A 25,801-nucleotide genomic window follows, 5' to 3' on the forward strand; every position below is an offset into this window, starting at 1 on the left:
CTGTAATTCGTTGCTGTTTTTTATGCCAAATTCTTTAAATGGGCGAACACGGTCCATGAATTGGAATGGTCTGTACTTTTGTCTTTAAACTTTTTTTGTGACTAAAAAGCGCAAAGAAAATTCGCAAGTTTCTCAAAATGGTGCAAAAATGTTTGCATCCATAAAATCATTCCGGGGGGGACTGGAGCACAATTGTGCAAAAAATTTTGTCACAAATAATGAATCAGCCGAAAACATCTGGAAACCTCAAACCGTGGCCACAATGATGGTAATAAAAAACTCATAAAATAGATTAAAAAGGTGCAAATGAAAAGATGAATGTGACACAATCAAAAAGCAAAAGCAGAGTGATGATTCGTTCCCCGAATTTCTATACAATCTGATATGTCGCCCAATGGATTAGTAAGATCAGAAACTAACAATCCTATTATTTTACACAGCCTGTCGCAGAACAATATCACCGGCGTGGGAGCGAAGAAACTGGCAGCCGCTCTTCCATCTTTGCACTCGTTACAGACCCTGAGGTACGGTGAGAGTGGCCCGTGATCAGTCATAGTGAGGGCTCCTCTTCATTCATTGTGAAACTCTACTATTAGGCTTATACACGTGCCGGTATGTAGGCTCTGGAGTTCCTGTAGATGTGTTTCAGAATGAGCTCACATTGTAATCTCTTCCTACAAGTTATAACAAGTCTTACACAGCATTGAGCTGACGGGATGGGTGGCAGACTACCGTTATTGCACCTGCAGGGTGAAATGACTAGAATGGGCAATGCTGATTGTACCTCCCATCATCATTAGCATAGGAAATAATATGTGTAAGATGGGTGATTATGTATGATGGAAGAGAACGGTTATTAGGTCGGGGATTAATCATTGTGCACACACTTTCGATGTTAGAAGACTTCACAACTGGTCACAGACATGAAATGACGGCACATTCGTAGCCATCTAGCGCACCATGCTGGTGTTTGGGATGCAGGGTGTTGATATGTCAGTGACGAGCCCGTATTCTATCCCATATGAGAAGTGATAATGTCTGTGATTGATGGTCTGCTCGGCCCCAACACTGGGTAACCTGGATGGCAGGCTGCATACCATTCTCATATATTCTCTATACTATATATTGCATATGGCCCCTACCTCTGCAGTAGGCATAGCCGCACTAAAGGACACTACCGGTAATTTAAAGGGAACTTGTCAGGTTCCCCTGAGTCCATTAAACTGCTCCCATCGCCTTTTAGAGATTTATTCAGTCGGCTCAGTAATGTTTTATGGAAGTGCACATATTTCAGTAAAAACCTCTTCTATACATAACCTCGCTGTATCAGGACTAGTCCGGTGAAGCGTTTACTCACTGGGACTAGTCTGGGCTCAGTAGCTGCAGTCACTCTGCCTGGATGTCGGTGATTGACAGTCCCTGCACTGCCACCATCTTTCTTCAGTTTTCGCTCCTGAAGGGCTCTCAGTCCCTCGGTACCGGCCCTTCGGTTGGCCATTAGGGGAGCTGTAATTGGGGGCAGAGAGATGCCAGGAGAAGCGCAAGCTGTGAATGTGCCGGCCGCCCAGGGACTGTCAATCACGGATATCCAGGCAGTGTGACTACAGCTACTGAGCCTGAACTAGTCCCAGTGAGTCAACACCTCAGCGGACTTGTCCTGGATCATAAGCGTACAGCTAAACTGGTTTCACTGAAAATGTGCCAATTCCATAAAGCACTAAAAACATTACTGGACCGACTGAATAAAGCTCTGAAAGATCACGGGAGCGGTTTAAAAGCCTCAAGAGACCTGATAGGTTGGCTGTAATATACCGTATGTCCATCTGGCACGTTTCATTGGGCAAAACGTACTCAAAACTACCACAAAGACCATTTTAAGCTATGTGCCCATGTAGCGTTTTAAACCGGACACTCAAAACCGGACTCCTTCCCAGAAAACGCGCATTTTTTTCCGCGCGATTTTACTGCGATTATGTTCGCAATTTTGCTGCGATTTTCGCGTGCGAAATTCAAGCACTTTCCAAGCGATTTGAAGCATCGCTTGGAAAGTGATTGACAGGTTGGTCACACTCGTCAAATATAGTGTTTGACAAGTGTGACCAGGTTTTTACTACTGAGGCCGCCTATGCGGCAACAATAGTAAAAGATAGAATGTTAAAAATGATAAAAAATAAAAAATCGGGGTATATTTACCTTCCGACGTCCCACGCAGCCTCAGCGACGCTCCCGTTCCCAGCGATGCCTTGTGAGGCCTGTGATGATGTTGGTCTTGCGTTGCTATAGTGTTCTCACAAGACCGCTAGAGTAACGCGAGACTACATCATCACAGGTCCTTGCCGCAAGGCATTACTGGGAACGCTGAGGCCCGGGAAGGCTGCGCGTGACTGACGCTGGAAGGTAAATATACCCCGATTTTTTTTATTCTATTTTTTACAGGGGTATGGTACCCAGGGCCTGGAGGACAGTCTCCTCTCCTCCACACAGTGGGTACCATCCGCACATGAGACGCTTAACTTTGCGCATGGTGGGCATAGCCACATGCGGGAAATAAGCGATTCTCATGCATTCCTATAGGTGCGGATTCCCGGCAATTCTTTGCGATTCCGCAAAAAGAATGAGCATGCTGCGTTTTTTTCCGCGATGCGATTCCGCCGCGGAAAAAAGCGCAGCATTAGCACAGCATGTGCGGAATGCCATAGGAATGCATGAGGGGCGTTCTGTACGAGTTTTTTAAACTTTTTCGCACTGTTTTCACGCCGAAAATAGCAGCAAAAAACGCTTAAATATCGCATCGTGGGCACACAGCCTTAAAAGGGCCATTGTAGGGGTCGAACATTTCATCAGCCATGCATCCCAGAGGAGCATTGCAAGGCTTAAAAGTCTCCTCAACTTGGCATGTCAGGATTGACATGTCACTCTCCGCAAGGAGAAACGTTACCTCTGGGATCCTGGTCAGTTGCTTCTAACGCAGCCAAACCAGCTCTCACACTTTGCACTGACGAGAGGCAGTACCCCGAAACACAGTGTTTGCAAATTGAGATTCTGGTTTTGGATTTTATCCTAAGGCTATGTGCACACGTTGCGGATTCTGCTGCGGTTCTGCAGCGTTTTTGGCCCTGTGGAAACGCAGCAGTTCCGCAGACATGGTACAGTACCATGTTATCCAATGGCATTTCAAAACCGCTGTGCTCACGCTGCGTTTTTTTCTGCGCGGTTTTGCTGCGGTTTACAAACCGCAGCATGTCAATTGTTTGGGCGGATTCCACAGCGGTTTCACACCTTTAACATAGTAGAGGTGTGAAACCGCAGGAAAACCACAGGTCACTTTACCTGCGGTTTTACCTGCGGATCTGCGCCGAAAAAGCCGCAGGTGAATCTGCAGCGTGTGCACGTAGCCTAAGTCATGTAACAAGGCTTTTAGATGAAGGATCAACGATTTAGATGAAGGAATTGAGGGTAAACTGATTAAATTTGCTGATGACACAAAGCTAGGAGGGATAGCTAATACTAGAGAAGAGAGAGAGAGGATTCAAAAAGATTTAAATAAACTGGAGAAGTGGGCAGCAACTAACAGAATGGTTTTTAACAGGGAGAAATGCAAAGTACTACATCTGGGCAATAAAAATGGAAAAAGCATATATAGAATGGGAGGAATAGGGCTAAGTGACAGCACATGTGAAAAAGACTTGGGTATACTAATAGATCACAGACTGAATATGAGTCAACAGTGTGATGCAGCAGCAAAAAAGGCAAATGCAATTCTAGGATGTATTAACAGAAGCATACAGTCTAGATCACGTGAAGTCATTATTTCCCTCTACTCCTCTTTGGTCAGACCTCATCTGGAATATTGTGTCCAGTTTTGGGCACCACATTTTAAAAAAGACATCAACAAACTGGAGCAAGTTCAGAAAAGAGCTACCAGAATGGTGACCGGTCTGCAAACCCTGTCTTATGAGGAAAGGTTGCAGGATTTGGGAATGTTTAGTTTGCAAAAGAGAAGACTGAGAGGAGACTTAATAGCTGTCTACAAATATCTAAAGGGCTGTCACATTGTAGAAGGATCAACTTTATTCTCATTTGCACAAGGAAAGACTAGAAGCAATGGGATGAAACTGAATGGGAGGAGACACAGATTAGATATTAGAAAAAACTTTTTGACAGTTAGAGTGATCAATGAGTGGAACAGGCTGCCACGAGAAGTGGTGAGTTCTCCTTCAATGGAAGTCTTCAAACAGAGGCTGGACAGACATCTGACTGGGATGATTTAGCGAATCCTGCTTTGAGCAAGGGGTTGGACCAGATGGCCCAGGAGGTCCCTTCCAACTCTACGATTCTATGATTCTAAGGCTCGTTAAAGGGTCGATATTGACATTTAGGATTGCTACTTCCAATAGGTGGCGCTAGAGTTCTAGTCCTCTTCCTCTCTGAAGAGACCAGTGCATATGTAATGGCCGTGTGTGTAATGCGGATACACATATGCGTGTGGTTTTTGCTGACATTTAGTGGGTACAATGAGAAAGCTTCCGACCTATCAGCTAATCTCTGTGGTATTGTATTCCACTAAGTCCAGAAAATAATATAAGCTTTATGGTGGGAGGCTGCGGCTGATGGAAGGCACTTGGTATTTATTAAATGACACGTCCATGACATGGATGCCATTGTAGCCCACGGGGATGGGTGTCTGTGACAGATGCCTACTTGTGGCACCATAGACCACAGTGCCATCTGAGTAACATACGTTACGGGAGACTTTCTAAAAGCCGATGACGTATCCGTGTAATGGATTGTTCCAGTCTGTCGCTGACTCCGCTGTTAGGCAGCAGTCTCCGGATAATGACAAAGGTGAGAGCTTTTCTATTAGAAATGTTACCGTAAATGGAGGCTGAACCCTCAATGCTGTAGCTTGCGTAACAGCTGGGCAACCTCCCATGGAGGGTCTCTGTCAGCCATACGCCCCTTGTCTTTTATGTCTCAGCACGGTCTATACCTGACATATCATGTGTAAAGGTAACGCTGTTTCTGTTTTCATCTGCAGCCTGTATAATAACAATGTCTGTGATTTGGGAGCCGAACAGTTGGCCAATATTCTTCCTGATCTGACGTCCCTTGAGGCCTTACAGTAAGTACTCAGGAACAAAAAATGATGCTTATTATTAGGTCCACCCTCCTGTCAAAACCTAAACTGTCAATATACATGGTATGTCATTAGTGGTAATACCTGACGCCCCCCGCCCTATGATGCACCCTGCCACGGTTCCTCCTTCCGGTGCTCTTCTTCCCAAAAATGGCCACGTTGACGCTTAGACTATAAAATAATCACAGCACAAATAAGTAAATGCATATTAATATCATTTCCTGTACTATAATCATTATTTTTTTTTTTTGTTTGAAGCTTGGATTGCAACAGGATCACATTCACTGGAGCCGAACAACTTGCAGCCAGTCTGCAGAAGTGTCCGAAGATGCGGAGTCTCAGGTGTGTGCCTGCTGTGTGTTCTTGTAAGGAAATGGCGCCATCTGCTGTTACCAATACAGAATGCAGAGATCATTGCCAGCAGGCAAATGACTTGTATAGAATGGGAAAGCCCGATATACTTAGGTACTTGATAAAAGAAGTTTCTATGCTTTCAATGCTATAGTCATTAAAAATACATTGGCTATGGAAAAGTGGAATAAAAGCGGTATTTGGGTTTTTTTTTTTCAGCAAAATTATTTTTTATAGTTTCAAATGATTTACCAAAAGCTGTGTGATATCCAGGTACCATATTTTTCGGACTATAAGATGCACTTTTTCCCCAAAAAAATTTGTGGGGAAAATAGGGGTGTTCCACCGAAGGCCACCGCATCGCAGCAATGGAGCTGCGGGGGCCTCCGGGCTTTGACAAAATGCCGGCGGAGCCCCCCCACGCAGCACAGAGAGCCACCGCCGCCCTAGCACCGAGCACTGCCGCCGCAGCACAGGGCACCACTGCCGCACCAGCCTGGGATGGAATTTCCCGGAGGCCACAGCACCAGCCTGGACCACCGAATAACCCCTGTGGCCACTCCTGCACCTGTACCGATCCTCCCCGGTAAGCTGAATTCAGACTGTAAGATGGACCCCCATTTGACACATTATTTTTTTTTCTCTATTTTCTTTTGGAAAATTTGGGGTGCGTCTTATGGTCCGGTGCATCTTATAGTCCGAAAAATACGGTAATTCCGAGAATTTGGAGTGGGAACCAGGCTCTGCAAAGCTCTAAATGTAGCAGAGCTGCACATGCTCAACCTCTTCTCCATTCATTGTCTTTGGGACTGCCAGAAACAGATGAGAACTCTACTCTGCCTTCTCCGACAGTCACATAGACAATGAGTGGAGCGGAGTTCATCTTATACACCTCTGGTTCATTTATCATGGGGCTACGTGGAGTCCGGTTCCCAAGTTCCACAGTCCTGTTCCAGTGAGTGCTGGGAATTCCTGCGGTCAGACCCTCAGTTATCAGTAAATGATCTCCTACCTTTGGAATGCCCTTTTAACAAAATCACAAATTATGTGTGTACCTTGTATATTGTGTCTGCATCTCTATACACTGGATGTTCTGTATAAATAGACATTGGGGATGAGCAATGTGATTCTTGCTGCATGGGTCTGGGGTCCTTTCTGGTCCTCCATGCCAGCCAGTCTTCACTTCTGCAACAGTGTCTTCGCCCTGCATGCTTGGCATCTCCTTCATGTACTGGACCATGTCGCAGGGCCTAATTGGCACCCAAGAATGCCAGGTGCAAAAGTGAAGACCGTCTGCCATAGAGGACTGGACGGGATGTGAGACCAAGGCAGCACAAAACAAATTGCTCCTCTCTCGTCATTCTTACTACCCATCATTGTGAGCCTTATATGACTTTGTATCTCTGTAGGATGTATAGTATGACCATCCCTCATGGCATGCTCCAGCGGCTTCAGCAGCGAGATCCACGGATCAGCTGTCTTTCTATTGGGTAAGAGGGTCCATTATTTTATTGTTTTGTTTTTTTTCCAATATGTAAATATATTTATTTTATTACTTATCTTGTACGTTTCTTGAAGCATTTTGTGAATATTTTTTGTGAGTGTTTATTTCTGTGTTTTTTTTAAGTGTTTTTCTAAAATGATTGTCTCATTTTTTTTTTAAACCCATTACGGAATGAGTAAAATGGTGGCATTTTTGAGTTTTAAAAAACATTTACAAAACATACTTTCTTTAGCCTTCCCGTTGACAGCTATTGTAAAGTGTATAGAGGATTCATAGCAGGAAACTCTTGAAGACTGGTCAGGTCACTTCTGTTAATCACTTGGCGTTTTTTAGGAAAACTGAAGTTAATAAAAAATTGAAAGTATGAACAGCAAGTAGTTTTCAGTAGGAAGAGTCTTTCACGCACTTTTTCTTTAGGTATTTTTCAGAGCTGTGTAGCTGTGAATCCATCTCCAGTGGAGATAAGCGAATAGTGAGCTGCAGCATGATGTGTTTGGGTCTCCTTCTGTTCTCTCCCTCTGATAATTCCTTTTCATCCCTCCACCCGTTAAGCTTCAATAGGCAGCTGTAATCTGATTCTTAGGCTATGGTCACACTACTGTATTTTCGCTCATCTGAGAAAATATGTCTGATTATGCTAATCACAGTTTTTCTTGGATCTAGAGAAGATGGGGAAAAAAAAAATTATCCATGCTGTCAGTCCATGAAAACCGGACCACACTCGGATGTCATACATTTTTTTTTTAATGAACCCATTGACTTGCATCTCCACACTTGTGCGCAGGTCGTGTGTAGTAGCTCCATTACACCAACTCTAGACTTAAATCGTACACTGGCGTGACCCTGTTCCTTCAAGAAAGAAGAGACGTTATTCTAACTGTAGATGATCCCTTTAATTTACAGTACAGTCAGAATCTTGAATATTGCACACTGCTTATTGTACAAGTAATTTCAATTCTTAATAAATATAATTCTGGATTAATTATTCAACGGCTCATACAAAAAAAATCAATCCTTAAAAGATACTTTATTGACCAATCATTAAAAAGTTTTCAAAACTTCAAAAAACAGGCAAACAAAAATAGGCTTATTGCTGATTTTCAAAATCCAGCCACAAACACTAGAGAGTCGTTCCAATGTCAGGTAGATGGTCACAAACCTATTTGTCCCTATAGGGCCCTATATCTCTCTCCTACCTGACAGCGGAGGTTGGCACCCTCTTGATACGCAAATGGCGCCCCCGCTCCTCGGCGGCTCTCCCTAATCACCCTGTTGACTCCTATGTAAATGACATCAGCTTGGAGTACAACAGATGGCCGGGAACAAGAATATAATAGATAATAACCCCATGCCACAAACCACCAAGACAAAAATGTAAGGAATAGTAACTGGAAAAAACTCTAATTTTTGGCAGATTTGTAAACATTGCTTTGGGAGGAAAAGGGGTCTAAATAACCCTATTTAGGTGTCTCCCTGCCTGACAGCGGAGCTTTTACACCCTACGTTACTCTGGTGCCCCCGCTCCACGTGGGCTGACCCTTACTGACCCCTACACTTCTCACCCAAAAAGAGGAAAGAGGGTGTCAGATCATATGGCCAAGGGAGACAGGGGTAATAACTTAGAATTATCCCTGAAAAAATCCCCCCCAAAGACAAAAAATGTTTTATTAATAAAAAATGTATCTGCAAACCGATGTATACAGTGTACGGGATAATAGTGCATTAGCAAAGGCAGTTGCAAGTAAAGGGGGTAAGATATCAATCAGAACAGATACACAATCATTTAAATGTTCTTAAGCAGCATTAATGTACATTTCTCACATCACAGAACGCTGCGATTACCTCTAATCCCCAACAACACATTTTTCATATTGCATCATGCCCAAAACAATGAGCCATTGATCGCTCAGGCTCAACATTGCACTGTCCCAAAAAAAAAAAAAAATCAGCAAATGAACAAATATGTAAGGACTTAGCTCATGGCCACTGAAAAATCACCTCAATATATATAGTAGGCGGGGTGATAGTACTTTGACAAAGGCAGTTTCAAATAAAGGGGGTAAGGTATCAATCAAAACAGATATACAACCATCTGAGTATTCTTAAACAGCAATAATAAACATTTCTCAAATCACCAACCACTGCTATTACCTCTAATCCCCCATAACAGCATATTTTCATATTGCTTCATGCCCAAAAACAATAAGCCATTGGTCACCCGGCTCAAATTGCACTATCCCCAAGTATTAAATCAACAAAATTGACAAATATGTAAGAACTTAGCTCATGATCATGGTTGCAGGTATCATCATTGATGCTGGTTGCAGGCATGACATCTGATGCTCGGAGGGAGCATTCATAATACATCATGGGCCTCCTGATGAACTCCTTTTACGGGAGGGAAACGCGTCGAGGCGATTTTTCATTGGCCATGAGCTAAGTTCTTACATATTTGCCAATTTTGTTGATTTAATACTTGGGGATAGTGCAATTTGAGCCGGGTGATCAATGGCTTATTGTTTTTGGGCATGAAGCAATATGAAAATATGCTGTTATGGGGGATTAGAGGTAATAGCAGCGGTTGGTGATTTGAGAAATGTTTATTATTGCTGTTTAAGAATACTCAGATGGTTGTATATCTGTTTTGATTGATACCTTACCCCCTTTATTTGAAACTGCCTTTGTCAAAGTACTATCACCCCGCCTACTATATATATTGAGGTGATTTTTCAGTGGCCATGAGCTAAGTCCTTACTTATTTGTTAATTTGCTGATTTTTTTTTTTTTTTTTTGGGACAGTGCAATGTTGAGCCTGAGCGATCAATGGCTCATGGTTTTGGGCATGATGCAATATGAAAAATGTGTTGTTGGGGATTAGAGGTAATCGCAGCGTTCTGTGATGTGAGAAATGTACATTAATGCTGCTTAAGAACATTTAAATGATTGTGTATCTGTTCTGATTGATATCTTGCCCCCTTTACTTGCAACTGCCTTTGCTAATGCACTATTATCCCGTACACTGTATACATCGGTTTGCAGATACATTTTTTATTAATAAAACATTTTTTGTCTTTGGGGGGGATTTTTTCAGGGATAATTCTAAGTTATTACCCCTGTCTCCCTTGGCCATATGATCTGACACCCTCTTTCCTCTTTTTGGGTGAGAAGTGTAGGGGTCAGTAAGGGTCAGCCCACGTGGAGCGGGGGCACCAGAGTAACGTAGGGTGTAAAAGCTCCGCTGTCAGGCAGGGAGACACCTAAATAGGGTTATTTAGACCCCTTTTCCTCCCAAAGCAAATGTTTACAAATCTGCCAAAAATTAGAGTTTTTTCCAGTTACTATTCCTTACATTTTTGTCTTGGTGGTTTGTGGCATGGGGTTATTATCTATTATATTCTTGTTCCCGGCCATCTGTTGTACTCCAAGCTGATGTTATTTACATAGGAGTCAACAGGGTGATTAGGGAGAGCCGCCGAGGAGCGGGGGCGCCATTTGCGTATCAAGAGGGTGCCAACCTCCGCTGTCAGGTAGGAGAGAGATATAGGGCCCTATAGGGACAAATAGGTTTGTGACCATCTACCTGACATTGGAACGACTCTCTAGTGTTTGTGGCTGGATTTTGAAAATCAGCAATAAGCCTATTTTTGTTTGCCTGTTTTTTGAAGTTTTGAAAACTTTTTAATGATTGGTCAATAAAGTATCTTTTAAGGATTGTTTTTTTTGTACAAGTAATTTCACAGCATTTATTTTATTTCTGTATTTTTTTTTTTTGCAGGTGAGAAATGAAGAAAAGTAAAGAAAATCTATTCCTACTAATGATTTTGGAAGGGTGTTGGCTCAGCATCTGCACCACTTCTACCATAGGGAATTGCACACGTGGCCAAACTGACACATGTTTCCGCATTCATGCAATAAGAAGACTAATATTACTGTGGGGAAATGAAGGGGTAAGGTCAGATGACCCTGTGTTACCTGCTGAAAGGCTAAAAATAAAAAGCACATTAATATCTTCAATAAGAGAAATTGGAGAAGAAATCGACATGTTATCATCTGGGTCTAAAGAGCATATTCCATAAAGAGGAAGGAGATCACCCGCAGACCGGGCATTGAGTTGTCGGGTTGTGTTTTACTCCTTTTTTGTTATTCAAAATTACCATGATTTTCTTAGTTTCCAAAAGTGCCCCCCTTTTATGCTCTCCTTATACTCAGCAGATAGACTCCAGCTGTGATGAGACCAAACTTGCCTAATTTGTACAATTGAATTCCAATGTAAGAAGTAATTCTACCAGCATACTGTTGTTTGCCCATTTTCATCCCTTTCCAAGCCTGCCTTGTTGGCGGCTCTTTTCTGGTTATCACTATGAGGCGATCAGGTGTTCCCCTCACTACCACTCCATCTCGCCTCTTAATGTAAGCAAAAAGAGAGACTGCACCTGCACACCCCTCTTCCTTGCACACCCCTACAATCCTTCCTCCCTGCAACTGCACATCCCCCTGTCCTGCACCTACACAACCCTTCCTACCTGCACACTCTTCCTCCCTGCATTCACATGCCCTTCCTCCCTGCACCTGCACACCCTTCCCCCCTTCACCTGCACATCCTTCTTCCTTGCACACTCTTCCTCCCTGCACCTTCACACCCCTCCTCCCTGTCTACTATGTATTGCATTACTCAGGGACTGAGAAAGCTTTAGTAAATCCTGCAGGCACACAAAGAAGATAGTAAGCCTGTGAGGGCAGGGTCCTCTCCCCCTCTGAACCAGTTTTATATTTATTATGTATGTAACCCCTTTTTCATAGGTACTGCACAATGGAATTGGGGGGAAGGACTTTAAAATAATAGGCTGTTGTAAGAAATTGTGCGTCAAAATTCACAGTGAATCCCCGGCTTCAGGCAGTGTGGCTGTATAATTGTGCACAAGTACTTGATAAAATTTGGTGAAAATACGAGGGGAAATTGTAATGGAAGCCTTAATAATATTGACTTTTAGGAATCTGACAGCCAAAGACTTTAAGAGAATGTGTCGTCAGAAAATGACGTATTGTTTAAATCAGGATTTTGTGTTAAATGTAATTTTTGAACAAATGTTGGTAAGGTTTTTTACTTCTATCAGGATCTTTATTATTAAAATTAAGATTGGTGTTGGTGCAATTTTGGCACTGGCGACTGAGGCTACACTGACCAATCGCGCGTATGCGTTGTCTTCAATGGCCTTAAAGTGTGACTGTCATTTCAGGAGAACTTGCAGCAGAATATCTGTGCCTGACTCTAGCTCCTCCTCATTTCCTTCCCCATAGAATCTTATGGGCACCAATTGTCACCTCTTATCTTAGAAATACGGAGTTTAGAGTAAAAGATCAGTCCTGGAGAAGAAAGAGGCAGATCTTACTGATTTTCATGTGCAATATTGATTTATGAAATAGAAATGAAAATGATGGTTACTCTTTGACAGCCAGTGTGATGTATGCTAACATCGCCACTGTGGCCTCAGAATGGCTTCCGTAGTCACCTATAGGTGCTGCATTTCATAGATGGGTAATGCATGTTTTGTTTGTTTGTTTTTTTTACTTCTACTTTTATTTTTTATACCCTTGTAAAAGTGCTTTAAGGTTTTAATTTTACAGCATTCATTTGGAACATTTTTCACACACAGGGAGGTTATAGTTCTGATTTTAATTAACCATGAGGGGCATTTTATGCACTGTAATATTCTGTTTGCACTATATTGTATAGATTTGTAAATAAGTTTTGTGTGTTTGTCCTTTTATCTGCTGCTTTAAAATGTGAATTTCTCATATGCACCTTTGTCAACTGACAATCTTTCCCTTATGCCTGTGCTGAAAAAAAATCCTTAAAGGGGTTGTCACACAAACAAAAGTTCATTTTAATCGATAGGTCTTGGAATAATAATAATTTCCACAATTGGATGTTTTTTAAAAAATTGTCCCTGTGCAGAGATAATCTTATAAATGTGCCCCTGCTGTGTGCTGTGTAATGGCCGTGTCTGACCGTGCAGGAACATGGTCTGATCATACCACAGCTCCTGGGTAGGGGAGGAAGCAAAAGAGAGTATACAGACATTACAGCATGGGTCTCCTGGTCAGGGGAGAAAGTAAGAATATACAGCCAGGACAGCATGGGTCTCCTGGGCAGGGGAAGAAGTAAAAGAGAGTATACATACAGGACAGCATGGGTCCTGGGCAGGGAAGGAAGCAAAAGAGAGGATACAGACAGGACCGTATGGGTCTCCTGGGCAGGGGAGGAAGCAAAAGAGAGGATACAGACAGGACTGCTTGGGTCTCCTGGGCAGGCGAGGAAGCAAAAAGAGTATACAAACAGGACTGTTTGGCAGAAAAGGAAGTAAAAGAGAGTATACAGACAGGACCGCATGGGTCTCCTGGGCAGGGGAGGAAGCAAAAGAGAGGATACAGACAGGACCGCATAGGTCTCCTGGGCGGGGGGGGAAGCAAAAGAGAGTATATAGACAGGAATGCATGGAATCGCAAAAGATTATCTCATCACAGGAACATTTATTATAAACACATCCAATTGTGGAATTTATTATTATTCCAAGATCTATTGATTAAAAGAAACTTTTGTTTGCAGGAAAACTCCTTTAAGGTTTGGGAATACCGACAAAAGACTTTTGATGTTTATTTGGAGACTGCATTTCCAGATATTTCAAATGTGATTGAGAAATAAAATCCCATACAAACGTCTTGACAATCAGACTTCCATTTATGTCAACCTATATTGTAGGGGACATAGAGTGTTGTAAATTAAGCTTTGATGATGGCATGTAATGAAAACACAAAGCTGTATAGAAGTGATGTCTATTGAAATTGTATCAGAGTACATCCACCACGCCAATGGAGGTGTCATCCGAGTGTGGTCCAATTTATTGTCCACCAACTTATTGGACCTGCACGGCTGAGTGTGATCCGAATATCAGATGCAAATCGTGCATTCTGCGATTTTCTTTGCAAATCGATCCGAGTAAAAAATTGGACATGTGCATGGACCCATATAATAATATCAGTCCGAGTGTGATCTGATGTTTTGTCGGATCGCAAATACTTGTCTGCACGAGCCCTAAGGCTATATGGGCAGCAGTGTGTTTGCAACTCTCACATCAACGCGGCCGACCATCTATTTTCTATGGTAGCCAAACATATAAGTGACTTGGGATAGAGCACAGCAGCCTGCTGTGACCGGTCAGCCATCATTAATGGTTTCCATTCCAAGTTGCTTCCATTGAAAAATGTGTTGCATTCCACATTTGATCTTTTGTGATGAATTATTTTATCGGCACCAAATTTTCATGCCTTCAGGAGCAAAATGATCAAAACATTAACATTAGTTCTTACACTCTTCCTAACCAAGGTGACACAGAAGTATAAAGTGCACTTTATAGCCTTGGCACAGATGCCAGCAGGCCGTGTACAGCAGCGATGCAACAAAACCGTAAGATGGCAGCGCCAACCGGAGAATGGTGGCGGGGATGGTCAGGGTCTGTTAGTTTTCTGTCTGCAGGTGTTATTTCAGTTTTTTATTGTGTTATTTCTGATTTTGTCGCCGTACTGAAGTCAATGGTTTTATGTTCTCAGAATGTATAATAACAGGTTACTTTTAGAATTGTTTTTTTTAACTGTGTGATAAAAGATTTCTTTTTTTTAAATAAAGGTTTTTATCAATTAACTGTGCTGTGTGGCGCCTCTATAACCTTCTATCCAATTTCCCCGAAAAATAAAGCATCCAACGATCCGTCCCTAGAAATGAAGAAAAGAGATACACTAGGTACACGGCTCTAATTCACCTCCAGTTACATATGACTAAAGCTACTACGGCATAGAGAGATGAGTCTTCGTAGTTTGACTCTGAAGGTTCACATACACCATAGAGAGCGGACTGAATGTGCAATGTCTCCCAAATCCCATGGACTGGCGATGGCTGATCTAGCCGCAAAACAAAAGGATTGTGTGTCTGTCTCCAAACTACCCGATCATTCCTCTCGGCCAACACTGTCGCAGGAGAGTCTGCCCATACACATTAGTCAAACAAAAGCATACAGCAGCACTCTGTAAGCACTAAGATGTATGCAAGCATTGAATATATAGCGGGTGACATAAGTATTGAACACATCACCAATTTTATAAGTAAATCATAGAATCCTAGGATGTTAGAGTTGGAAAGGACCTCCAGGGTCATCGTGTCCAACCCCCTGCTCCAATGCAGGATTCCTAAACCATCTCAGACAGATGTCTGTCCAGCCTTTGTTTGAAGACTTCCATTGAAGCAGAACTCACCACCTCTTGTGGCAGCCTGTTCCACTCATTGATCACCCTCACTGTCAAAACTAGTTTTCTGATATCTAATCTTTAGCTTCTCCCTTTCAGTTTCATTCCATTGGGTCTCGTGGTTCCATGTGCAAATGAGAATAATGATGATCCCTCTGCACTGTGACAGAACTACAGATATTTGTAGCCAGCTATTAAGTCTCCTCTTAGCCTTCTTCTTTGCAAGCTAAACATTCCCAGATTCTTTAACCGTTCCTCATAGGACATAGAGTAACATAGAACTTGGTACTCCTTTTCAATGTTGAAATAATATATTGCACAAATAGAAGAAACAGAAGGATCCACATAAAATAAAGCGTTGACGTTTCGGCCTAATTGGCCTTCCTCAGAACACATGGTGGATCAATGGTGAAAAATAAATGCTGTATACTGTAAAAGCAGCGAAGCCTACAGTAGAAATGAGACAGCCAAGCTGCAGAGAAAAGCACAACCATGCTGGGGAAAGCACTCACAGGGCATAGTTTACATTTCCAAAGGAGCTATTGACATGAAATTCTTATCAGATGCCAGTTACGACCCATCCAATCCACACAGGCAAAGAAATCAACCCGTAGATGTATATAAATTCTGTGTAATAATGAGAAATAACACTGGGAAAAAGTATTGACAACACGAAAGAGAGGTGCAAAAAGCCCTGAAAAATCCTGAAACCAGGTGAAAATCATTGGCAATTATTTCACATGCCGCTATATATATAACTGAAAACAAAGTGTATATGGAATCCTAAACATAACATATTGGCAGGGGGTCGCAATTTAAAAACAATGATTTCTACATATGAATTTAATATCAATTTTACTATATATTTTATTAATTTGCCACCTTGTGATCTCCACAGTTCCATTTAATCCCTCTGGTAACAAGAACCGATAATTCAAAATATCTAATATGATTCACGATTAATTTCTGGAATCTACTTTGTGTGTAATCGGGTGTTGGTTCTAATGTAGTCACATAATTTGTGGAATTGTTGGGTTTATGCTCCATTGTAATGTTTCTCGATCAGCTAATTAATTCCATTATTGATATCGTATCTCTGCTTATTAATACTGCATCTAATACATTGTATTGTTCTCCCTACATACTGAAGATTGCAGGATCACTTTTGATATCAGACCAATATTTAGGCAGAATTTTTCTGATATTTTTGTGTGATGTTAAAAAATATAGAAAAATTATGTTTGGGTTTATTACAGTTCTTGTCAATGTTTAATTTTGTCAGATTTTTTTATTATTTTTAAACAATTCTTGTTTTCATTTTTTGTACTATTAAATGCAGCTATAAGGATTTTATTTGGGTAACCCTTTTTCAAAGTAGTACCGGTAAATCAGATTCATTTGTAAAATCTTTTATCTGATGTACAAGTCTTGCAAATATGCCAGTATTGTCCACAGGGTATATTTCTGATCTATTTCAGGGTAATGATTACCGGAGAATTCAAGGTAGCTATTCACTGTTAGCGTGGCTGGTCTGGAGCCGGAATCTCCAGAAGTGGACCCTCTGGGCCGTGGCACCGAGGGGCCCCGAACGAGCTGCCAGGTGGAACCGACCCCTATACAGGGACCGTTAGGAGCAGGCCCAGGGGTTCGAGTACCACGGTAGCCGGTACCGAGAGGGGCGGCTCAGGATGGACTGGAGTAGGAGTGTGGGACTGAAGTGTAGATGACAGGACAGAGCTGGAACACAGGAGACAGGAGTGGAGTAAGACTGTAGACTGGAACGTGGAGGGACGGCTGGAGCAGGAACACAGGAGACTGGATTGGAGTAGGATGGAAAGACTGGAGCAGGATGGAACAGGAATACCGTAGGCAGGACTGGAGTAGGATGGAAGGACTGGAGCAGGATGGAACAGGAACACCGGAGGCAGGACTGGAGTAGGACGGAAGGACTGGAGCAGGATGGAACAGGAACACCGGAGGCAGGACTGGAGTAGGACGGAAGGATTGGAGCAGGATGGAACAGGAACACCGGAGGCAGGACTGGAGTAGGATGGAAGGACTGGAGCAGGATGGAACAGGAACACCGGAGGCAGGACTGGAGTACAGCAGGGGACACGGATAGCAGGACTGCGAGGCTGCTGCAGGGAGCACACGAGAACGGGACTGTGAGACTGCAGAGAGCACACGAAGAGGCGAGGCCCAGTGTGCTAAGAAACACAACGATCAGGTGCCTCCCTCAGGGGGAAGCGGCCTGATATGCCCCTGTCTGGTCTGCCATTGGTCAGGGGGTGCTTCCGGGTCAGGGCATAGCCGGAGCACAAGAAGCAGAAGGGAGGCAGGGCCATGGCCTATGGCGCATGCGCATTGCATGCAGAGACGCTGTCGGCCGCTCGCCAGTCAGAGGTGACCGCCGTGGCTGTCGGGCGGCGAGGGGCTGCGGCGTGGGAGTGATGGCCGCGTGAGTATGCAGAGGCGGCGTGGGAGCGGAGGCCGGGTGAGTATGTCGGAACGGCGTGACAGTACCCCCTACCCTAAGCCACCCTCCCCGGAGATTAGCAAGAAATCTCTTGAGGATATGGGGAGCATTGATATTCTCCCGAGGTTCCCAGGATCTCTCCTCAGGACCAAAGCCCTTCCAGTCAGCAAGAAAAAATTTCCTACCTCTAACCTTCTTCATGGCGATAATGTCCTCCACTTCAAAGACATCATCGGCACCCACCGGCTGAGGACCGGAATCAGGCAAGGAATGGAAGCGATTCAGCACCACAGGTTTCAGGAGAGAGACGTGGAAGGTGTTCGGGACCCGGAGCGAAGCAGGCAACCTCAATTTGTAGGCGACTTCGTTGATACGTCCAAGAATTTCAAACGGACCGATGTATCGTGGCCCCAACTTGTAGGAGGGCAGTTTCAACCGGATGAATTTGGATGAGAGCAAAACCTTGTCCCCGACACAATAGGGTGGAGGATCCAATCTCTGCTTGTCAGCATAATTCTTCATCCGATCAACGGACCTCTTGAGTGACATGTTGGTCTCGGCCCAAACCTTGGCAAATTCGGAGGACAAAGCGTTGGCCGCGGGTACCTCGGAGGCAGGGGTTATTGGAAGGGGAACACCAGGATGTCTGCCGAACACAATGAAAACGGAGACTTGGCCGAGGACTCGCCAGCATGGTTGTTGTAAGCGAACTCTGCCCAGGGAAGTAAGTCAACCCAATGGTTCTGGTCGGCGTTGGAGAAATGACGTAGGTACCCAGTCAACGTCTGGTTGGTACGCTCCACCTGCCCATTGGACTGTGGATGGTAGGCCGAAGAGAAGTCAAGGGAAACATTCATGAGCTTACAAAGTGATTGCCAGAACTTGGAGGTGAACTGAACACCTCGGTCAGACACAATGCGTTGAAGTAGTCCATGGAGTCTGAAGATTTGGGGGATGAAGACTTTGGCCAGCTCCGGAGCCGAGGGGAGACCGGGCAGAGTGACGAAGTGGGCCATCTTGGAAAAACGATCCACCACCACCAAGATGTCTGTGCAGCCAGAAGAACAGGGTAGGTCGGTGATGAAATCCATGGTGATGTTTTCCCAAGGGACCGCAGGGACGGGCAACGGCAGCAACAAGCCGGGCGGAGGTCTTCGTGGCACTTTGTTTTTTGCACAGGATGGACAAGAAACCACAAAATCGAGTACATCTTGGCGAAGAGTGAGCCACCAGTAGTGACGCGCGATAAGATCCAGTGTCTTCTTACTCCGGGCATGGCCGGCCAGTTTGGAGGAGTGCCCCCATAGGAAGACTTTTCGCTTGAGGTTCTCAGGCACAAGCGTTTTGCCAGAAGGAGCAAGCCAGTTCACTGGAGCCACTGTGATGATCCTAGTGGGGTCAATGATATGCGAGGGTTCCTCCGTGGTTTCGTGTCGCTGGAAGACCCTGGACAGAGCGTCAGCGTTGGTATTTTTGTTGCCGGGACGGAAACGGAGCTCGAAGTCAAATCGGGTGAAAAATAAGGACCATCTGGCCTGATCGTACTGTTAGCGTGGCTGGTCTGGAGCCGGAATCTCCAGGAGTGGACCCTCTGGGCCGTGGCACCGAGGGGCCCCGGGCGAGCTGCCAGGTGGAACTGACCCCTATACAGGGGCCGTTAGGAGCAGGCCCAAGGGTTCAAGCACCACGGTAGCCGGTACCGAGAGGGGCGGCTCAGGATGGACTGGAGTAGGAGTGTGGGACTGAAGTGTAGATGACAGGACAGAGCTGGAACACAGGAGACAGGAGTGGAGTAAGACTGTAGACTGGAACGTGGAGGGATGGCTGGAGCAGAAACACAGGAGACAGAATTGGAGTAGGATGGAAGGACTGGAGTAGGATGGAACAGGAACACCAGAGGCAGGACTGGAGTAGGATGGAAGGACTGAAGCAGGATGGAACAGGAACACCGGAGGCAGGACTGGAGTACAGCAGGGGACACGGATAGCAGGACTGCGAGGCTGCTGCAGGGAGCACACGAGAACGGGACTGTGAGACTGCAGAGAGCACACGAAGAGGCGAGGCCCAGTGTGCTAGGAAACACAATGATCAGGCGCCTCCCTCAGGGGAAAGCGGCCTAATATGCCCCTGTCTGGTCTGCCATTGGTCAGGGGGGTGCTTCCGGGTCAGGGCATAGCCGGAGCACAAGAAGCAGAAGGGAGGCGCGGCCTATGGTGCATGCGCATTGCATGCAGAGACGCCGTCGGCCGCGCGCCTGTCAGAGGTGACCGCCGTGGCTGTCGGGCGGCGAGGGGCTGCGGCGTGGGAGCGATGGCCGGGTGAGTATGCAGAGGCGGCGTGGGAGCGGAGGCCGGGTGAGTATGTCGGAACGGCGTGACATTCACATTAATATTAAAAAGGAAAAGATCTTATTAAAAGACAACATGTGCTGCAAGAGATATCTATGAGAAAATAGGAAAGCCGTGGCTTTTAGAAAGGTGGGAATGAAAAATGATTTTATACCGTACTACTTAATAAAGGACAAAATAGTAAGGGGTTAATTAATCCTCCTGCTGATAAGGAGCAGATTGCATGTGTTTGGAGAGTTGTTTGTCACAGCGGTCACCCCAGGCCAAATTGCTGTTACATAGTAACATAGTACTGAAGGTTGAAGGGAGACTTTAAGTCCATCTAGTTCAGTCCATAGCCTAACATGTTGATCCAGAGGAAGGCAAAAAAACCCATGCAGCAAACACATACGGCAATCAGACTAGCTCCCTGGATCAACGCCCTATCAAGGAATCTAGTTTACATACCTTGAACATTATACTTTTCAAGAAAGGCATCCAGGCCCTTCTTAAATTTTAGTAGTACAGGGGAACTTCATCATATCTATGTGCATTAGGGATCATCCTGGGCTGTGATATGATAATTTTGGGCTCCAAGGCTCATGTTGCGCTAGGATTTCAAGCATTTGGGCTCCTGTTGTCTAAATTTCATGTATTTGGGCACCTGTTGGGCTGAGAGCTCATGTATTTTGGTTTCTGATATGCTGAGTTCAACTATTTGTGTTCCTGTTGGGCTGTGATCTGACATATTTGGGGTCCTGTTGAGCTGAGATTTCTGTATTTGGGCTCCTGTTGGGCTGCGATTTCTGCATTTAGGCTCCTGTTGGGCTGAGATCTCATTTCTTTGGGCTCCTGTTGAGCTGAGATTTCTATATTTGGGATCCTGTTGGGCTGAGATTTCTGTATTTGGACTCCTGTTGGGCTGAGATTTCTATATTTGGGCACCGGTTGAGCTGAGATCCCATGTATTTTGGTTCCTGTTACACTGAGTTCAACTGTTTGTGTTACTGTCGGGCTGTGATCTGATGTCTTTGAGCCCCTGTTGGGCTAAGATCAAATGTCTTTGGGTTCCTGTTGGGCTGAGATCTCTGTACTTGGGTTCCTGTTAGGCTGAGAGTTCATGTAATTGGGCTCCTGTAGGGCTGATATTTCTGTATTTGGACACCTGTTGGGCTGAGTTCTCTGGTGGGGCACCTGTTGGACTGAGAGCTTTGTATTTGGGCACCAGTTGGGCTAAAAGATTGTGTATTGGGGCTAATGTTGGGCTGAGAGCTAATGGATTTGGGCACCTGTTAGGCTGAGAGCTAGTGTATTTGGGCTTCTTTTGGGCTGAGAGCTTGTGTATTTGGGCTCCTTTTGGGCTGAGATCTCTGTATTTGGGCACCTGTTGGGCTGAGAGCTCAGTATCTGGGCATCTGTTGGGCTGAGAGCTTATGTATTTTGGCTCCTGTTGGGCTGAGTTCAACTATTTGTTCCATTGGACTGTGATCTGATGTCTTTGAGGCCCTGTTGGGATAAGATCAAATGTCTTCTTTTGGGCTGAGAGCTCAAGTAATTGGGCATCTGTTGGGCTGAGAAAACTGTATTTGGGCACCTGTTGTACAGAGATCTCTGTTGCGGCACCTGTTGGACTGAGAAGTCTGAATTTAGGCACCTGTTGGGCTAAAAGCTCATGTATTGGGGCTAATGTTGGGCTGAGAGCTCATGGATTTGAGCACCTGTTAGGCTGAGAGCTCATGTATTTGGGCTCCTGTTGGGCTGAGATCTTTGTATTTGGGCACCTGTTGGGCTGAGAGCTCATGTATTTTGGTTCCGGTTACGCTGAGTTCAACTATTTGTGTTCCTGTCGGGCTGTGATCTGATGTCTTTGAGCCCCTGTTGGGCTAAGATCAAATGTCTTTGGGTTACTGTTGGGCTGAGATCTCTGTATTCGGGCTCCTGTGGGGCTGAGATCTCTGTACTAAGGCCCCTGTTGGGCTGAGAGCTCATGTAAGTGGGCTCCTGTTGGGCTGAGATTTCTGTATTTGGGCATCTGTTGGGCTGAGATTACTGTATTTGGGCACCTGTTGTGCCGAGATCTCTGTTTGGGCACCTGTTGGGCTGAGAGCTCTGTATTTGGGAACCTGTTGGGCTAAAAGCTTTTGTGTTGTGAATTCTTTCTCTGGCTTCCCTCTGGTGATTACTGAACGTAGTGGAGCTGGTCAGATTGACAGAGGGGTTGCGCGTTCTCTTCCTGGACTCCCTCTGGTGGTTACTGGAGGTAGTGGAGCTGATCTGATTGACAGAGGCTTGCCACCAGATGAGGAAGACGATTGGAGATCTGGGGTTTCTGATTGGGATTTAAGACAGCTGACTCCCTCTAACCCTGCTGATTTTCTTCCTGTGCCTTCTACGTGTGATGTCGCCTGCTCTTTCCCTGCATGGTTCAGCTAAGTGGTTCATTTGTTATTCTGTTTGCATTTGACCTGGTTTTGTTTATCTCTGCTTTGTGCGGGTCAGCCAGCTCTGGCTGGGGCTGTGCTGAATCACCGCCCATATGTTACTACATGTGCCAGTTTGTTTTGTCCCGTTATATTGGACTCTTTTTGCTTTGCTTTCAGAACATACCAGAGTGCTGATATAGTGGGGGCGAAGTCATGCGACTTCAGTGTTTTTGTGCATCAGACGTGTTGGACTTTTTGCAGGGTTTTTTGCGTGATTGCAGACAGTGTCTTTCCTGTCCTGTCTAGTCAGTTTGGGCCCCATTGTTTGCTCAGTCTATTTTTCTGCCTGCGTTTGTGTTTTCATCTTGTCTCACCAACAATATTTGTTTGGGGGCTATCTATTCCTTTGGGGTCTGCTCCGGGGCAGTTTAAATTTCCCCTTTCTTGCTTTAGGCTTAGTTAGCTCTCCGGCTGTGCCGAGGCATCTAGGATCATCGTAGGCACACTCCACGGCTACTGCTAGTTGTGTGGACAGGATCAGGGGTCTGCATCCGCTTGGTTACCAACCTCTGGTTTTCTGTGGCTTAGCTTGGACCAGCTATCCAACTCGGTGCCCATTCATAACACTCGTGTTTTGTGGCTAATGTTGGGCTGAGAGCTCATGGATTTAGGCACCTGTTGGGCTGAGAGCTCATGCATTTGGACTCCTGTTGGGCTGACAGCTCATGTATTTGGACTCCTATTGGGCTGAGATCTCTATTTCAGCACCTGTTGGGCTGAGATCTCTGTATTTGGGCTCCTGTTGGGCTAAGATCTCTGTATTTGGGCTCCTGTTGGTCTGAGAGCTTGTGTATTTTGTCTCCTGTTGGGCTGAGAGCTCATGTATTTGGACTCCTTTAGGGCTGAGATCTCTGTATTTGGGCACCTGTTGGGCTGAGGTCTCATGTATTTGGGCTCCTGTTAGGCTGCGATCTCTGTATTTGGGCACCTGTTGGGCTGAGATCTCTGTATTTGGGCTCCTGTTGGGCTAAGATCTATGTATTTGGGCTCCTGTTGGTCTGAGAGCTCGTGTATTTTGGCTCCTGTTGGGCTGAGAGCTCATGTATTTGGGCTCCTGTTGGGCTAAGATCTCTGTATTTGGGCTCCTGTTGGGCTGAGAGCTTGTGTATTTGGGCTCCTGTTGGGCTGAGAGCTCGTGTATTTTGGCTCCTGTTGGGCTGAGAGCTCATGTATTTGGGCTCCTGTTGGGCTGAGATCTATGTATTTGGGCTCCTATTGGGCTAAGGTCTCTGTATTTGGGCTCCTGTTGGGCTGAGAGCTCATCTATTTGGGCTCCTGTTGGGCTAAAATCTCTGTATTTGGGCTCCTGTTGGGCTGAGAGCTCGTGTACTTTGGTTCCTGTTGGGCTGAGAGCTTGTGTATTTGGGCTCCTGTTGGGCTACGATCTCTGTATTTGGGCTGAGAGCTTGTGTATTTGGGCTCCTGTTGGGCTAAGATCTCTGTGTTTGGGCACCTGTTGGACTGAGATCTCTGTATTTGGGCTCCTGTTGGGCTGAGATCTCTGTATTTGGGCACCTGTTGGCCTGAGATCTCTGTATTTGGGTACCTGTTGGGCCGAGAGCTCATGTATTTGGGCTCCTGTTGGGCCGAGAGCTTGTGTATTTAGGCTCCTGTTGGGCCGAGAGCTCATGTATTTGGGCTCCTGTTGGGCCGAGAGCTCATGTATTTGGGCTCCTGTTGGGCTGAGAGCTCGTGCATTTGGGCTCCTGTTGGGCCGAGAGCTCGTGCATTTGGGCTCCTGTTGGGCCGAGAGCTCATGTATTTGGGCTCCTGTTGGGCCGAGAGCTCATGTATTTGGGCTCCTGTTGGGCCGAGAGCTCGTGCATTTGGGCTCCTGTTGGGCCGAGAGCTCGTGTATTTGGGCTCCTGTTGGGCTAAGATCTCTGTATTTGGGCACCTGTTGGACTGAAATCTCTGTATTTGGGCTCCTGTTGGGCTGAGATCTCTGTATTTGGGTACCTGTTGGGCCGAGATCTGTGTATTTGGGCTCCTGTTGGGCCGAGAGCTTGTGTATTTGGGCTCCTGTTGGGCAGACAGCTCGTGTATTTGGGCTCCTGTTGGGCAGACAGCTCGTGTATTTGGGCTCCTGTTGGGCAGAGAGCTCGTGTATTTGGGCTCCTGTTGGGCAGAGAGCTCGTGTATTTCGGCTCCTGTTGGGCTGAGATCTCTGTGTTTGGTCTCCTGTTGGGCCGAGAGCTCGTACATTTGGGCTCCTGTTGGGCCGAGAGCTTGTGTATTTGGGCTCCTGTTGGGCAGACAGCTCGTGTATTTGGGCTCCTGTTGGGCAGACAGCTCGTGTATTTGGGCTCCGGTTGGGCTGAGATCTCTGTGTTTGGTCTCCTGTTGGGCCGAGAGCTCGTACATTTGGGCTCCTGTTGGGCCGAGAGCTTGTGTATTTGGGCTCCTGTTGGGCAGACAGCTCGTGTATTTGGGCTCCTGTTGGGCAGAGAGCTCGTGTATTTCGGCTCCTGTTGGGCTGAGATCTCTGTGTTTGGTCTCCTGTTGGGCCGAGAGCTCGTACATTTGGGCTCCTGTTGGGCCGAGAGCTCGTGTATTTGGGCTCCTGTTGGGCAGACAGCTCGTGTATTTGGGCTCCTGTTGGGCAGACAGCTCGTGTATTTGGGCTCCTGTTGGGCAGAGAGCTCGTGTATTTCGGCTCCTGTTGGGCTGAGATCTCTGTGTTTGGTCTCCTGTTGGGCCGAGAGCTCGTACATTTGGGCTCCTGTTGGGCCGAGAGCTCGTACATTTGGGCTCCTGTTGGGCCGAGAGCTCGTACATTTGGGCTCCTGTTGGGCTGAGATCTCTGTATTTGGGCTCCTATTGGGCTAACGTCTCTGTATTTGGGCTCCTGTTGGGCTGAGAGCTCATCTATTTGGGCACCTGTTGGGCTAAGATCTCTATTTTGGCTCCTGTTGGGCTGAGAGCTCGTGTATTTTGGCTCCTGTTGGGCTGAGATCTCTGTATTTGGGCTCCTGTTGGGCTCAGAGGTCGTGTATTTGTGCTCCTGTTGGGCCGAGAGCTCGTGTATTTGGGCTCCTGTTGGGCCAAGATCTCTGTATTTGGGCTCCTGTTGGGCCGAGAGCTTGTGTATTTGGGCTCCTGTTGGGCTGAGAGCTCGTGTATTTGGGATCCTATTGGGCCGAGAGATCATGTATTTGGGCTCCTGTTGGACTAGATCTCTGTTGTTAGGGACGGCGGAACGCACTAAATATTAAATAGATGTCA

General features: G+C 45.6%; 1 protein-coding gene and 1 long non-coding RNA gene across 3 annotated transcripts in view; one reads left to right on the plus strand and one right to left on the minus strand.

Moving 5' to 3' along the window:
- Positions 1 to 14,691, plus strand: part of CIITA (class II major histocompatibility complex transactivator) — a 150,474-nt gene extending 135,783 nt beyond the window's left edge. For both annotated transcript variants that reach the window (XM_073542846.1, XM_073542847.1), the window contains exons 18-22: positions 441 to 524; positions 5,039 to 5,122; positions 5,396 to 5,479; positions 6,898 to 6,978; positions 10,768 to 14,691. In XM_073542846.1, coding sequence (XP_073398947.1) covers positions 441 to 524; positions 5,039 to 5,122; positions 5,396 to 5,479; positions 6,898 to 6,978; positions 10,768 to 10,771 — 337 coding nt within the window. In that variant the 3' untranslated portion in view covers positions 10,772 to 14,691. The remainder of the gene's footprint in view (positions 1 to 440; positions 525 to 5,038; positions 5,123 to 5,395; positions 5,480 to 6,897; positions 6,979 to 10,767) is intronic.
- LOC141047648 (uncharacterized) overlaps positions 1 to 25,801 on the minus strand; it is a 45,395-nt gene that overhangs the window by 6,818 nt on the left and 12,776 nt on the right. The gene's annotated exons all lie outside the window — the stretch shown is intronic.

This window comes from Dendrobates tinctorius, unplaced genomic scaffold (assembly GCF_039654945.1).
Source record: "Dendrobates tinctorius isolate UK_male_01 unplaced genomic scaffold, ASM3965494v1 ptg000129l, whole genome shotgun sequence".
Lineage (NCBI taxonomy): Eukaryota > Metazoa > Chordata > Amphibia > Anura > Dendrobatidae > Dendrobates > Dendrobates tinctorius.